The sequence below is a fragment of the Elephas maximus genome, chromosome 7 (genome assembly GCF_024166365.1).
Source record: "Elephas maximus indicus isolate mEleMax1 chromosome 7, mEleMax1 primary haplotype, whole genome shotgun sequence".
Classification (NCBI taxonomy): Eukaryota; Metazoa; Chordata; class Mammalia; order Proboscidea; family Elephantidae; genus Elephas; species Elephas maximus.
In genome coordinates, this window is record NC_064825.1 from 61,944,028 (window position 1) to 61,958,716 (window position 14,689).

General features: G+C 43.4%; 1 protein-coding gene across 11 annotated transcripts in view; it reads left to right on the top strand.

Moving 5' to 3' along the window:
* Positions 1-14,689, top strand: part of PPFIBP2 (PPFIA binding protein 2) — a 173,050-nt gene that overhangs the window by 105,299 nt on the left and 53,062 nt on the right. For 10 of the 11 annotated variants that reach the window (XM_049890266.1, XM_049890260.1, XM_049890264.1 and 7 more), the window contains one exon: positions 10,637-10,768. In XM_049890266.1, the coding sequence (XP_049746223.1) occupies positions 10,637-10,768 (132 nt within the window). Of the gene's footprint in view, positions 1-435; positions 6,591-10,636; positions 10,769-14,689 lie in introns of those variants that run through there. The other variant, XM_049890269.1, reaches the window with a different exon arrangement.

The following is a 14,689-nucleotide window of genomic DNA, read 5'->3' on the forward strand; positions in this document are numbered from 1 at the left end:
TCAAGTCATAGTAGATGTTGGAGCCTCAGCACCCACCCATGTGTTTGCTGGGCTTGGTGATGCCTGAGCTTGTGATCTTTGGATTCTACCTCTAATTCCCAAGTTGAATGTTCTGCTGCATATGCAATTGCTTTCCTGAAGTCTGCTCTATATTGCTTGTAAAGACACTCGATGCTCACACCTCAGTGCTGACGCCATGCCATCTATAGCTTGGAGTACATGCCCTCTGCAAGGGGCAGGCAGAGGCTTGCCCAGTTTGACTGAGATATCCTGGGCCGCAGGGCTCTTGGCTTACGTGGTAGGAGCAGGGGTGGCTCATGGCCTAGAGGCAGAGAACTGAGGCAAATAGTCACCTCTTTCTGCCAGTCCTTAGAGACCCATCCCTGCCCTGAGCCAAGCCTGGCCTTCTACTCAAATACCAGAGGAGCTCTAAAGAAGCCCTCTCACCGCCTCACTGTGGGGACTCTGACTGCCTTTAGATGCAGGGCTTCCCCTGGGTATGTTCTCCTGATAACCCTGCACGCTGAGTACATCCTGTGTCAAGGAAGCAGCTGTAACTCAACTCCAGCTGACTGCCCATGTAGACCCAATACTGCTAGATCTTCTCATTTCACCTAAGAAGCTGGAAATCCAGTTTATAAAATTTTATATATTTATATGTATAAATGTTTGTATTTTAAAAATATTAGTAGCAAATTGAAATCTAAAAAATTACTATGTGAACCACACAATACATACCTATAGGCAAATTTGACCCATGAACCTCCAGTATGCAACATCTGCTCTAGGCTTTGTCCCTCTGTGCTGACCAGCCATCTGACTTGAATAGTGTTTGGGGGACTCAAGAAACCCCAAATACAACCAGCATAGCCCAAACCCTGTAGTTACATGGGGTTCAACACCCCAATTAGCCTGTTTCTCCCCACAGCTGTTCTCCTGACCAATGTCAACCTCCCTCCAAGAGCCCAAGAGAAAGGGAATTTTCTCCTTACCCCCAAACTCATGAGCCATTCATCACCCCTCAGCCTGGGCTGACTTCTGCTTGGTGCTGATCTCCCAGCTCCCATCTGTTTTCTAATGCAAATTAACCCATCCAGCCTCCATAAAGAGTTAAACATGTGGGCCCTTGGGGTTAGACAGGCAAACCAGGACCAGACAGGATCAGCACAGGGACAGGTCCACAGGAGCACCACTCGGATTATGAAGGCATTTGAGGACAAAAGAGTATTTCTCATCTGCAGCCCTCTGTAAGATGCGGGATAGGGTGGGAAGGGGCAGCTAAGAGCATCTCTCAGGACTGCCCATGGAAACACCTATTCAGCTGTGGTCTTGGACTCACTGAACATTTCTGAATTTCCAAGGGAGCCTTTCCCATTAAGGAGAGACAGTTCCTAGGAAATATACAAATGGGTCTTCAAGGAGGGGAATAACCTTAGTCAGTTTTCACTGGTCTGGTATAGTCTGAACCTGGGTGTAGAGGTCACAGCACTGGATCCTGCCCCTCTGGTTCTTAAGTAGGCCAGGGCGCTGCCCAGCTGCATCTTTGAGGGCTGCACACTGGAGCATGAGAACCCAGGACCCAGAATACCACCCTAGGAGTACAGAGTGGCCCTGCAACCCTCTCATTATGACTGACTCAGACCATGCCAACAGCAGAAACTCCATGTCACAGGGAGGGTTCACCATGGCCTGTTGGTGTATTTGAGGTCCCTGGTGGTTTTTTCTAAATTTATGGCCTCAGTAGGCTTTCTGGGGTCCAGTAGGTTTCTGCCTAACAAGCTCCTGACCCTCTGCCTTTGTTCTCTGACCTTTCTCCCTGATAACCCATTGCCAACAAGTCCATTCCGACTCATGGTGACCCTATAGACAGAGTAGAACTGCTCTGTATGGCTTTTAAGGCTGTAAACTTTACAGAAGCAGACTGCCACATCTTTCTCCCATGGAGCAGCTGGTGGATTCGAGCCACCAACCTTTCGGTTAGCAAGCCAAGCGCTTAACCACTGTGCCACCAGGGTCCCTTAACCTTTCTCCAGAGGGCAATAATTTCAGGGAAGAAGCTGATGTCACTCAGTGGATGAGAAGTCTTATACAGAGCTGGCAGCCAAATGGATCATTTTCCAAAGACTGGTCATTGATAGATGCAATTAGTGTCAAGAGCAGAAAGGATGTTCAGTGCTGAAAAGAAGACAGGAGAGGGAAGGAAAGTTGGGAGACAGAAAGGGTAAAGACCTCCTTGTGAGGGAACGACCCCACTTTTGGGAAACCTTGAACCACATCAGCTTCTACCTCAGTCCTCCCACCTCACTCAGAGCTCCAGGGTTTAGGCAACGTCATTGCTTTGGCTGCCTTTTAGGTAAGGTGTGGAGAGTGACAAATTTAGGGAATTCTGAGTCCATGGGCGTGAGTTTCTGTAGGTTCATCACTTGCTGTGGATCTGAGAAAGTCTTTGAACCTGTATTCTCACTTTCAGAAAATGAGGATGCAATACGGACTCTACTTTGCCCACCCTTTAGAGCTGTAGTAAAGTTAGTCCAGCTTCATTAAAACTATGAAATAGCACACAAATGTGAGATACACATCAAGGCACTGAGTGGGGTAGATGGGCCCCAAGACACAGGTTCTATCCCTGCCTCCGAATTTAGTGAGGGGACATTGTGTCCAGATGTGTGTACTCAACAGTGTCATCAGTACTTGACTAAATTTTTCAGGAGCATCTTTATGGAAGTCTTTCTATCCCAAAGAAAATATTAAACAGCTATGTACATGATCCTATGGGAGCAGAAATCTGAGGAGGTAAGACACCAAGTTACCAGTGAAGAAAGTGAGGATTTACCAGATATTCCTTAAAGCTCCCTCTGGAAAATTTATAAAGGAGAAATAAGTACTTTCCTCAAGCTCATCACATTTGATGTTGTATCTCTAGACCACGGTGTGACATAGATACTTCAACTCCTTTTTACAGTTGGTGGAGACTGAGTTTGGACTCAAATTGAGGTTGACTACAAGTACCTCTTCTCTGCACAATGTTATTCGTGAAAGAGGCTTCCTGGCAAGGCCTGAGCCTTTTACTTCAAAGGGCAAAGGGACACATTTTTCCTTTCATGTCTTTCCATGGCCCATTCTTTCATTTTGGTTTCAGATTACAAGTCTGGCTACAATCCTCTGTCATTGGTCAGTAACTCCCTGGGTCATATTCCGCACTTAAAGATGGAGGTAATTGCTTCAAGATGTGACCCTTTAAGGAAAGAACAAGTTGAAAGGCAAATTCTTTTTATCAGCTGCAGTCAGAGGCTGAGCTTTGGAAAAAGGAAATGAGGGGTTGCTTTAAGATATACGCTTTCTTTCATCCCCAAGAAAGGAGATGTACTTACTCCTCTGGAAGAGGTTAGTTGTGGTGGAGTCAGAGGGGCCTGGTGATAATTCTGTCTGTTGGTTTTTTCCTAAAGCTCCATTTCCCTGTTTCATGGTCCTTCACAGTAAGAAAAACAAACCACCCACCTCCCATACCACCTCTCTCCTTCTGCTCCTCTGCCTTCTCTCATTTACATAGACAACTTTGAAACATTTGGGAACAGAAGCAGAACGCTGTGTGTGGAACCTTCTCCCCTTATCTCTAACCCACGTCCTCTGCATGCCTCACCTTCTCACACAAAGCAGTTTGCTGTATGATTCCAAGGGGGTCCCAGCAGGATCCCACCCTGTAGTTGGGTGGAGCATGGCCCGAGCCTGGCCTTACCAGGATGTTGATGCTCCAGACAAGTAGGCTGGATCCACAGCTGACTCCAGTCTTGGAGATAAGAGCTAGGCACCCGGGTGCTTTCTTAGGGGGTGGATGGAATAGAAGAAGCCAGGAAAGGAGATGGAGAAGAAAAAAGAAAGCTAGGAAAATGGAATGGTAGGATAGGAAGGCAAGGAGTAGCTTACACTAATGAGTGGATGAAGCACGAGTAGGTTGACAGCTGAGAAGAATAAGTTGCATCTGAATGTTTTGACATTGGTCCCCAGAACTGTACTGTTTCTATGCCCTACCTGGTGAAGCTGAAGTTGGGTTGCAGGCATGTACACATCTTGTTGAGGAGTGACGGGAAGATGAGGAAGAAGAAACGGCAGGTGTAGACTATTTTCTAAGAGCTTAACTGTGAAGGGAAACCCTGGTGGCATAGTGGTTAAGTGCTATGGCTGCTAACCAAAAGGTTGGCAGTTCAAATTCACCAGGCACTCCTTGGAAACTCTATGGGGCAGTTCTACTCTGTCCTATAGGGTCGCTATAAGTTGGAATCGACTTGACGGCAGTGGGTTTGGTTTTTGGTTTGGTTTGGTAACTGTGCAGGGAGGAGGGAGAAGCCAGAGAGAGAGAGACTGAGCTTATATATACCATACACACACACCCGCACCAACACCCACACCAGGTATTTGGCTAATGAGAGTATGTGGGAGTTGATGGGTGGTAGCTTGAGGGGAAAGAAGGTCAAGAGGGAAGGGTTTTCAGAATGTCAGAAATTTGATCATGTGTATAACCTGAAGAATGGGAGCTGATGGTAAGGGAGAGATTAACTATCTGTCAGAGTATATGATTGATACCTACCATAAAGTATTGTTATTGTGCGCCATTGAGTTGATTCCAACTCAAAGCGACCTTATATGACAGAGTGGAACTGCCCCATAGGGTTTCTTAGGCTGTAAGCTTTACGGGAGCAGATGGCCAGGTCTTTTCTCCTGTGGAGTGGCTGGTGGGCTCGAACCACCAGCTTCTTGGTTAGCAACCAAGTGCTAACAGTTGGGGGTTTGAACCTACCAGTGACTTCACAGGAGAAAAGACCTGGCCATCTGCTACAGCCTAGGAAACCCCATGAGGAAGTTCTGCTCTGTCGTATAGGATTACTATGAGTCAGAATCACTGTGCTTTATAGGAACTTCCTCAAAGACTGCACAGAGGTGTGGAAGAGCTTGTAGAACTAGGACCATGTGAGCAGGAGGCATTCTGAGCTATCAGGCTAAAGGGAGAAATAAGACCAGAGAACAAAATAGGACCAGAAAACAAAGCCAAAGGATGGCTTTAACCAGGAAGGCAACATGTAGGATTCATCAACTGTGTGAGGATGGCATGAAGAGTCTAGAGACTGAGAAATGATCAAAAACAGGAAATTGGGTCAGATAGGAGCAATTCAGGAGCAAACCTGGAAGAATTACGTCCTTTGGCATTTGCTTTTTATATGCTTGTAACTGGAAACTTACTGGGTTAGGGAAGAGTTCTTAAAAGTGAAAGAACCTGACAAATAAGATGACTATGTGGTATGTGGAATTGTGGCAGATTAGCCTTGGAATGGAGGTGTGGGCTTGCTTTCTCTAAGACAGGGATTTAAGAGATATGAATGACAGACAATTCCGCGAAACTCCGAAGTAGAAAGGACATACATTCAATGAATAATTAGACCGTTTCAATCTTTTCAGTAATATGAGGAGAGGTTTTTTGAGGAAAAGACCGGGACAGGGTGGGGTTTAGGATTTGAGGATAATAGAAAAGATTTGGAACAATCCCTGAAAGAAATCAGCCAGAGATGAATGCAAAGTTTGCCAGGCATTACTGGTGAATCAGCTGTAATTAGGTAGCATAAATTTGAATTGAAACCAATTGGCACCATTAAGTAACTTTCAAAGGCAATTCTCAGGGCATACCAAAAAACCCACACCAAACCAAACCCATTGCCCTCAAGTCAATTCCAACTCATAGCGACACTATAGGACAGGGTAGAACTGTCCCATGGAGTCTCCAAGGCACGGCTGGTAGATTCGAACTGCCAGCCTTATGATTAGCAGCCAAATGCTTGACTGTTGTGCCATTAGGGCTCTAAAAACCCATGGCCATCAAGTAGATTCCAACTCGTAGAAACCCTATAGCCCCATAGCGTTTCCAAGGAGTGGCTGGTAGATGCGAACTGCTGACCTTTTGGCTAGCAACCAAGCTCTTAACCACTATACCACCAGGGCCATGGAGAGTGGAAATATAGACAAAAGACTTTGAGGTTTGACATGGGCTGGGTATGGTAAGGCAAATGCTCATTAGGTCTGGGGACAGGGCTGAATTGAATGAGGAATTTTCTGGTGAAGATATGAGTACAATTGAAATGACTAACCTCAAGGTACAGAGTGAATAAGAAGGCAAACATTGCTTAAAGGAAAGTGATAAACTAGGAAAATAGGGAGTTACTAAGTAACTAGTAGCTACCAAAACCAAACCAAACCCAGTGCTGTCGAGTCGATTCCAGCTCATAGCGACCCTATGAGCTATGAGTCTAGTAGCTACAGAAGAAGGAATTAGAGATTATTTGAGTGAGCAAGTGGGACAGTTGAAAGGTTAGAAGATTGTGGCCAGAGAAGATTTTTTCAGAGTAGAAGATTTTAGAAGCAGAGTAAACACATTTTGGATGAAGACGGGAGCCAAGTTGTGCTGTGCTGCTGCGAAGCTAAAGTGAAGTAGAAGCAAAACCTGTTGGAGCTGAGGTCAACAAATGTGAAGCCGGAGTTAGTGTTGAGTGAATGATTTGTTAACAAGGATGTTGAAACTGCTGAGGAGGCGGAATGCGCCCAAAGTAGGTAGAGAAACTGTTCATCAAAAGACAGAATCTTCAAGGAAATTGGGAGACTGTCTTGGGTTCTGGATATTTGGAGAGAATGTGGTGTAACTGGGTGGTGTTTCCTTAGAAGAAAAGGGCAGATGTGATGGGCAATGGGGACAAAACAGTGGTTTGGAAACAGGGAGAAATGTGTTCTCTGAGTCACTGGAAGCAGAATGATCTCCACTTGAGATGGCTGGAAGGACGTGCCATATTTTGAAAAAGCCAGGATTCAGTTTATGCTGGAAGTAGAAGGAGCAATTGAGGATGTAAGGTAGTTAATTTGTCAAGACAACCGTTTTAGAGGTTATAGTAGATAATGATGGGTGGAGGTAAAGGGGGCCATGCTGGGCCTGAAGATGTGGAGGTGGAGCTGGATTGGAGTAAGCCTGTTGAGGGCAGATTTTGAGTTCAGGGAGCAGGACAGAAATTATTAATGAAAGGGATGAAGGAAAGATGATAATGAAAGGTGGAGGTAGATGCTAATAGACAAAAACTAGGAGAGAATAAGTAAAAGTTTTCTAATTAGTGGACTATATGGAATTAAGTAGCCCTAGCTTTTTAATTAAAACATTGGTGTGTCCAATTGTAATGTCTGTTTGGAATGTTAGTGTGGCCAGTTAAAACACTGGCATGACCAATTGGAATCGCTATTGGAACTTCAGTGCAACCAATTAGAATATTATCCTTATCAGCTGGAACATTGGTGTGACCAACGGCACCCTGGCAGTTAAAACAGCCAGAGGGATTTTGGACCAATAATGGGAGTAGAATATCTTTCAAGGGAGATATTCTGAAACATTTTTGAGTCCTATCACAGCAGTATCTCAAATGCTGATCAGCAGACCAACTGCATGAATATCATCTTAATATACTCAAGTACTCAACAGGGACTGCATCTTCAATTGTCATGACCCTAGTGTTTGACATCTGGTAGTGTTACCTGATTAGGGTCCATGCCCTGGAGCAGTTGAGCCAATGAAACATCAGGAAGAGTGAGAAAGTTTTTTAAGGAGATGTTTTTTATACATCACTGGGGCAGCAACACAGGCTGTCTCTATGGAGTCCCAAAGAGCAATTTCACATTAGAACTTATACAGACTCTTACAAGAGTTACAAGTGTCTTTGTAGTCCCCAGATGACCTGGCCAGAGGAGTTATTTATTACAAGATAGTGACAAAAGATACCTGCCAGACATCTCTTTATTAGGCTAAAATACACATATTTTTATTACACATATCACATATTTAAAATACACATATTTTTATTTTTATAAATACACATATTTAAAATACACATATTTTTATTACACATATCAGATACCTGGGCTCTAATTTTCCTGTGGGGCTTGTAAGCCACAGGTAGTCCGGACAGAACAAAAGGTTATTTGCATCAGTTTAAAACAAAGAACAAAGTCATTAACATTTGGTCAAAACAAAGTCATTAACAGAGGTATGTGAATGAGGCAGGCAGAGGAAGAACAACTTACAGGTTTATCATGGCCTTAGTTATGTTAAGCTCTCAGTTGCCCGTTTTGAAAAATTATGAAGACCTGCTGGGGGGTATTGGGGTCACAGTAGGTATTAAAATTTTTATATTTGTTGAATAAACGAATGAAATCTCGTGGAAGAAGTTTTTCTCAGATTTCTGTAGTCCAAAGCAGTTGTTTTTATCTCATGAACCTTGATTTGTAAAATTGTTCCTTTCCCCTCTTTAATGGGCTGCTGGGAAGCTCACAAATACATTTCCTCCATCTCTAGCAGTGCATAAAATTTTTTGGTATGGGTTTTATACCAGCTGTAACTCTGGCTTCAACTTCTTTTTGTGCCCAATTTAATTTTTATGATTCATTTTTTAACTTGGGGTATGTATTTTCCAAACCGCCTCAAATTATTTTTGGAACAAAGTAGGTAGATGGAAGGATAGAGAGGCAGACAGAGAATGAGGCAGTGGAGGCAGAGAAGCGGGGGAGTGGAAGAGAGCGACAGGTATGAGCAAGGAGCATGGGGGAGGATTACATCTTAAGATACTCGACTTACTGAAAACCCAGAGATCTTCTGATTTTTGTGGGCCTTCATGCCCAGGGAAGGGGTATGAGGACCTTCTTTTGGATCTGTATAGCTTTAGCACTAGTCTCTAATAGATAGTATGTGCTCAATGAAACCTTGTCTATGTGAGAAGATATTCATGGGCTCATTCAATATTTGTTGATTTACTTTTTCCAGCATGTATTTTGAATATCCCTGAAAACTCCTGGACTTCTTCCTCTGTTTGGGAAACAATGTGATACATTAGACAGAAATGAGTTTTTTGGAGTCAAAGAAGCCTTGGTTTGAAAACTAACTCTGCTGCTGATTACCATGTGTCCTTGGCCAAGAGATATGCTTACCTCCTCTGGACCTGTTTTCTCATCTGTAAAATTGGGACAATAATACTACTGCCAAATCACTGGGAGTATTTATTAAGAAGATGTATGTAGAACACCCAACAGAGTCTGGCACAGAGGAGGTACTCAGTGAATCTAAATCCCCCCGTTATATTGAAAGTACTCATTTAGCTGATTCCTCGTGGCCAAGTAACTTGCTGATCTGACCCTGTAGTGCTCTCTGCCCTCAGGCCTGCCTCATTACTATCTGGTTCCAAAAGAGCTGGCCTACTTGGTCCAGTGCTTAGTGAGCTCATTTTGCTGAGCTGTTTGTCTTCTAGGTATCTGTCTCCTCAAATTAGCAAACGGGCAGTGTAGCCTGGCTCTCTGAGGCTCTGGGGGCCTTTGGCTTAGGGTATCATGCATTCCACATCAGAATCCTTGTCGTGTGGTATATGATCTGAGGATGGTTCAGAATGCATGAAATCAGAGCCATGTGTCAGAAAGTTGAGATCTCCACTCTTGTAGTGGGATTGGGCTGCCCAAGGTGATATAAAATGTTCAGACCATGGCAGGGTTATTGTGTCTTTTCTTAGATCTTTTGCATCTGCTCATTTGGGCTATTGTTCTTCTGGCTGCTGTACAGAATGTTCTTGCTAGGACCTGCGTAGCCAGTGTCAGTGTCAGGTTTTCATGGGACATTGCATTTTCTCCATGGAGAAATGTGTTGCACTTGGAGTTTGGGAAATGATCATATTTTTTGAGGTTTTTCATAATTATAGGGTTGCTCTTTTTTTTTTTTATGAGTAGGAATCGACTCGTCGGCAGTGGGTTTCATAATTTCTAGTAGTTTTGAGCAGGCATGCTTCTTATCGCCTTTGCTTTTTGCCTAGTTCATGCTTATTAAGTCTGTGTATTAATGGCAGGTATTGTCAAGGACGTGAGGCATCTGGCCTGGAGTCTGCCACTGTTCTAGTGATGGCAAGAGTAGTAATAACCTCTCCTGGCTTGTCTTCACAATCAGGACAGAACAAACTTCTTGCTTACATCACACAGTGGCCAAATTGTATCTCATATAATTAGATTCCAGTATAATCATTGGACTTTGGGAAATGCTCCTGCTACTCACTGAGCAGCTACTCTATGTACCTAGCTCCCTTCTAGGTTCATTTTAGTGAGGTCTTACAATGGGGTATGTTGGAGATTGGGCTGAGCATTGATTGAGCCGAGATCAGCTCATCTAGAACTTCGGTTTTAAAACTATATTGCTAACATAAGCTTGTCCCCCCCTCTTGGTTTTGCTTTGCTTTAGTGATGAAGACCTGCTACTTCGCCCTAAAAATAGAAATGGAAAAATGTAGCTTTTTGAGAGTAGCAGTTCGTTTTTTCTCTATTTGGACATTTTTGAGAATGGTAAACATTTTTGAGAAATGAAGCTCACGTTGTCTTTCAGAGCACAGAGGGTGGTGGCAGAGACTGTTATTCTGGAGTGAACCAGTGTCAGCCCATATCCACCCCTAATAGGCCTGTGGCTCACATGCAGCAGTCTGTGTTGTCCAACACACAACTTAGAGACTGCCTCATGTGCTCTGGAAGAGCTAGAGTTTTCCTTGTTGCCATGGTGGTTTATGATGCTGAGATCTGTTTTTGCTTGCAGGAGCTGCTAAGTCACACATCTCTTGAGACCCAGAAGCTTGATCTGATGACTGAAGTGTCTGACTTGAAGCTCAAACTGGTTGGCATGGAGAAGGAGCAGAGAGAGCAAGAGGAAAAGCAGAGAAAAGCAGAGGTGAGTGTGATGCACCAAATACCAGGGGTACCCGTACGGTCCTAAATTCAAACCTCGGTGAGGGGAGGGGAGTGCATGCTAATACTGACTCAGGCCATCTGGCCCACCCCAAGCCTGGCAGCCATTAGGTGCCAGAAACAGCTATGCCCTAGAGGATCCAATGATCTGTTAATATCAAGCTGTCGGTTTTTGCCATGGCTGCATATTTCAGCAATGCCCATACTACCCAATTTTGTCTCTAAGGCTTTATTCTCTCTCAACCTGCTGACAAGGGTGGAAAGGGAAGCAATAGTGAGGAAGTTCAGACAAGATGTAAAGGGGCACAAGATGTCTTCGTTGAGAGCCAAGGCTGTGACAAGGTAGTGAGATAAAGTCAGTGTCCTAATAGGCCACCATCACTGTATCTAAAGAGTGTGGATGTCTTTTTTGATGTACATTTCCCTGACCCAGACGGAATCCTCAGATTGTGTATTTCTTTTCTCTGGATCACTCCTCTGGGTGAGCTTATGCGTAGGCCTTCTCTTAGAGAATGCTTTCCTATTTTTTGGGTTCCATAAGCTAGAGCATGTCAAACTCCTTTTGGATAAGTTTAGAGAAGTTTAAGCTCAGAGCACGTTTATTTGTGAGAGGGCAGCCTTTTTTAATCTTAGATAACCATCTTTTGTGTGCCTGCTCCTGTAAGTCCCTGCACTCATGCCAGACAATATGAGATGTGGAAAGAAGAATTATAGGCCTAGCTGTTTAATAGCTGCACGACCTTCAACAAGTTAGCTACTTAATCTCTCTATCTATACAATAGATAACTATGTGGTGAAGACCAAATAAAGTCATGCAAGTGCCTATCATAGTATCTGGCATTTTGTAAATACTTCTCTTATCTTAATGCCCTTCTCCCAATTAGGCGTCTTCAAAATCTAAAGGTGGGTATTGGTCCTTTCTGATAAGTCCAGCCGTTCTTGTGCACTGAAACCTACCATACTTCTGTATTTGGTGGGCAAAGACTGATGATTGAAATACTTGTAATGTGCAGTAACGTGTAATGTCCTTTCGTTGTTTTTGAAAACATATTCATTAGTAAGAAGTATAGTTGCCAAAAGAAGCAGAGGACAGTATATTCTAATGATTAAGAGTGTAGGCTCTTGAATCGCATCCCCTGGCTTTGATCCAAGCTCTGCTACTGAATAGCTTTGTGATCATGGGCAAATAATTCAACCTCCCAAACCTCTGTTTTCTCTTCTGTGAAATGGAAGTAATAATACTTTGTACTTCCTGGGTCATTGTAAGGAGTGAATGATATAATGCTTATATAGCCCTTAGCATAGTGCTGGCCATATAATAAAAAACCAAAACACCAAACCCCAGTGCTGTCGAGTCGATTCCGACTCATAACGACCCTATAGGACAGAGTAGAACTGCCCCATAGAGTTTCCAAGGAGCGCCTGGCAGATTCGAACTGCTGACCCTTTGGTTAGCAGCTGTAGCACTTAACCACTATGCCACCAGGGTTTCTGGCCATATAATATATATTAAAAAAAAAAAATTTTTTTTTTTTTTTTTAAATATATAGCTAGTATTTATGGATCATTTGGATCATTTACTGACAGTGTTAATCATGCTGGAAATGGAAATGTATACTTAGATACATTATTTACATACTGTTAAGACCACGTAGACTGGAAGCTTATCTGTGTGAAATGTTACTGGAATGGACTCTGTTTCTGAAACGTTCAGAGAGAAGCGATTGAATTTTCCCTTGGTTTAGAGTTATTTTACCAGTGTTTCAAGATGTGTGATTAAATGTGGTTTTGGGGGCAGAATTCAATAAACTCTGTGAGAAGGTTTAAAGTGGCAGTCACTTAAAACCACTTAAGAAAAAAGGAGGGGGGAAAGTTGTTGGGACAACTTAAAAAGTCCAGCATTTAAAAAATCCAGTATGACTAGGTCCAGGTGATCTCACAACGTTATTAGAAATCAGTCCTACTCTATCTCTTGAATCTGTTTTAGCCTTATTCTCAGGAGGGCTCTCCACAAGTGGTAACAAAGATGGCTGCCGTCAAGTCTAGATTTACGTCCTACCAGCCTGGCAACTCTTGCAGGGAAAGAGGTTCTCTTTCTGAAAGTTCCAGTGAAAGCCTCAGGGTCGCATCTTACTGGGCCAATTTGGGTCGTGTATCTAGCTCTGAACATGGGTGGGGAGTGTGCATAAGTGTGAGAGTCAGTCTATCTGTGAAAGAATGTAGAGTTAGTACCAAGCTGAGGCAGCTCAGTTCCTTTATAGGGAAGAGGGGAAGGAAGGAGGGCTACAATGCCTGGGACAAATCTAGGGTAGTCAATTTGCTGTTTGCTTTTTTCTTGTTCTTTCTTTTCTGAAGGATTTGTTTTTTCTGATTTTTTGTTGTTGATTTCATTAGGCTATTTCTGCATGAGGTAGCTCTGGTGATGCAGTCGTGAAGGGCTTCAGCTGCTCACTGAAAGGTTGGCGGTTTGAACCCCCAGCTGCTCCACAGGAAAAAGAAGTGGCAGCTTGCTTTCATGAAGATTACAGCCTTGGAAACCCCATGGGGCAGTTCTACTCTGTCCTGTAAGGTTGCTATGAGTCTGAATCAACTCATGGCAACAGGTTACTCTTGCATGAGGCTTCTGGCCTCAGTCCTACCAGATTAACAGCCCTTCCCAGTCACTAGTACAAATATTTGGTTTCCATGTGGAGGAATTTTTTAGGCTGCTCAAACCTGTGATAATCAGTGAGTAGCCACATGATCTGAAACAAATTCTTCATTCTTGTAACTGAATGTAACCTTCACTGGTATGCCCAGAACCTCTACCTCTATTTGTAGCTGTTTTTAGAGCACTAAACCAAACTAAACCCATTGCCGTAGAGTTGGTTCCAAATCATAGCTTAAAATCATGTGGTGCTGCTTAAATTGTGCCATTGTTTTGTACATAGCGATGTTTATTTTGAGTGCCACATTCAGGTACCTAAGGTCATGGGAAGTGGTAGTTGCATGAATACTGGGAATACAGTTTCATATCCTACACTGCTGCTGTGTTTTTCCAGTGAATGTACTTAACTTCAGGGCTGATTGCTTGTGGTTTGGAAAAGTCAGGACTTTTCTTTTTTCTTTTTAGGTAATCAGATCTGAAATCAGCTTCATCCATGTAGTTTAGGCTTTTTCCTCAGATTCCATTTGGTATCTCAATGGGAGAAAAAAGAAAAGGATGCTGTTAATGAGAGCATTGCAGATTGCTCCTCCTGTGTTGGTTCTTATTTCAGCCTAAACCAGTATCCTGCTGCCTATAGCCAGTTGTGGAATGATTATTGTTGATCTTTCTGTCAGACCTGAGGACTTTGATGGGTAGGTTTCTTGTCAGATGGAGAGAATTCTGATGGCCAGCTAGATCAGGAGTCAGTGACTGCCCAAGTGAGATGTGAGTGAATACTGGGATTCCTGTTTGTCTTACCTTTTCTTGTCAGCTTCTTGCAGTGTTTCTAGACCATTTCAGAGGATACAGGATTGAGTCAATTAGACTTACTCCTAAAAAGTAGGGCTGCAGAAGAGTGATTGAGAAGGAAAGTAAATACCAGAGTTAGGAGGATGGAATATAACAGAAAGCTATACCTCTGTATAGCTTTCTGTTATATTCGTCGGCACTGTTTTTTTTTTTATACAGAGGTAAAGGAAAACCTCTAGGTGGCACTCCAGATGAAAGGAGGTGGGAAGTCTGGCTTTCCTAAGACTGGGGTGCAGGAGGCTTGCAGCTGAATCCCACTGTGGGATCAGGGGCTTCTGCATGTAACACTAGAGCAGCCTGTTAAGAGGGGAGCAGGGGCCCAGGATGTACTAGGAAATGAAGCCAGCCCAGTTGATTAGGGATATACGCAAACATGAAGAACCAGAAAGGATCTTTAAGATTTCCTTG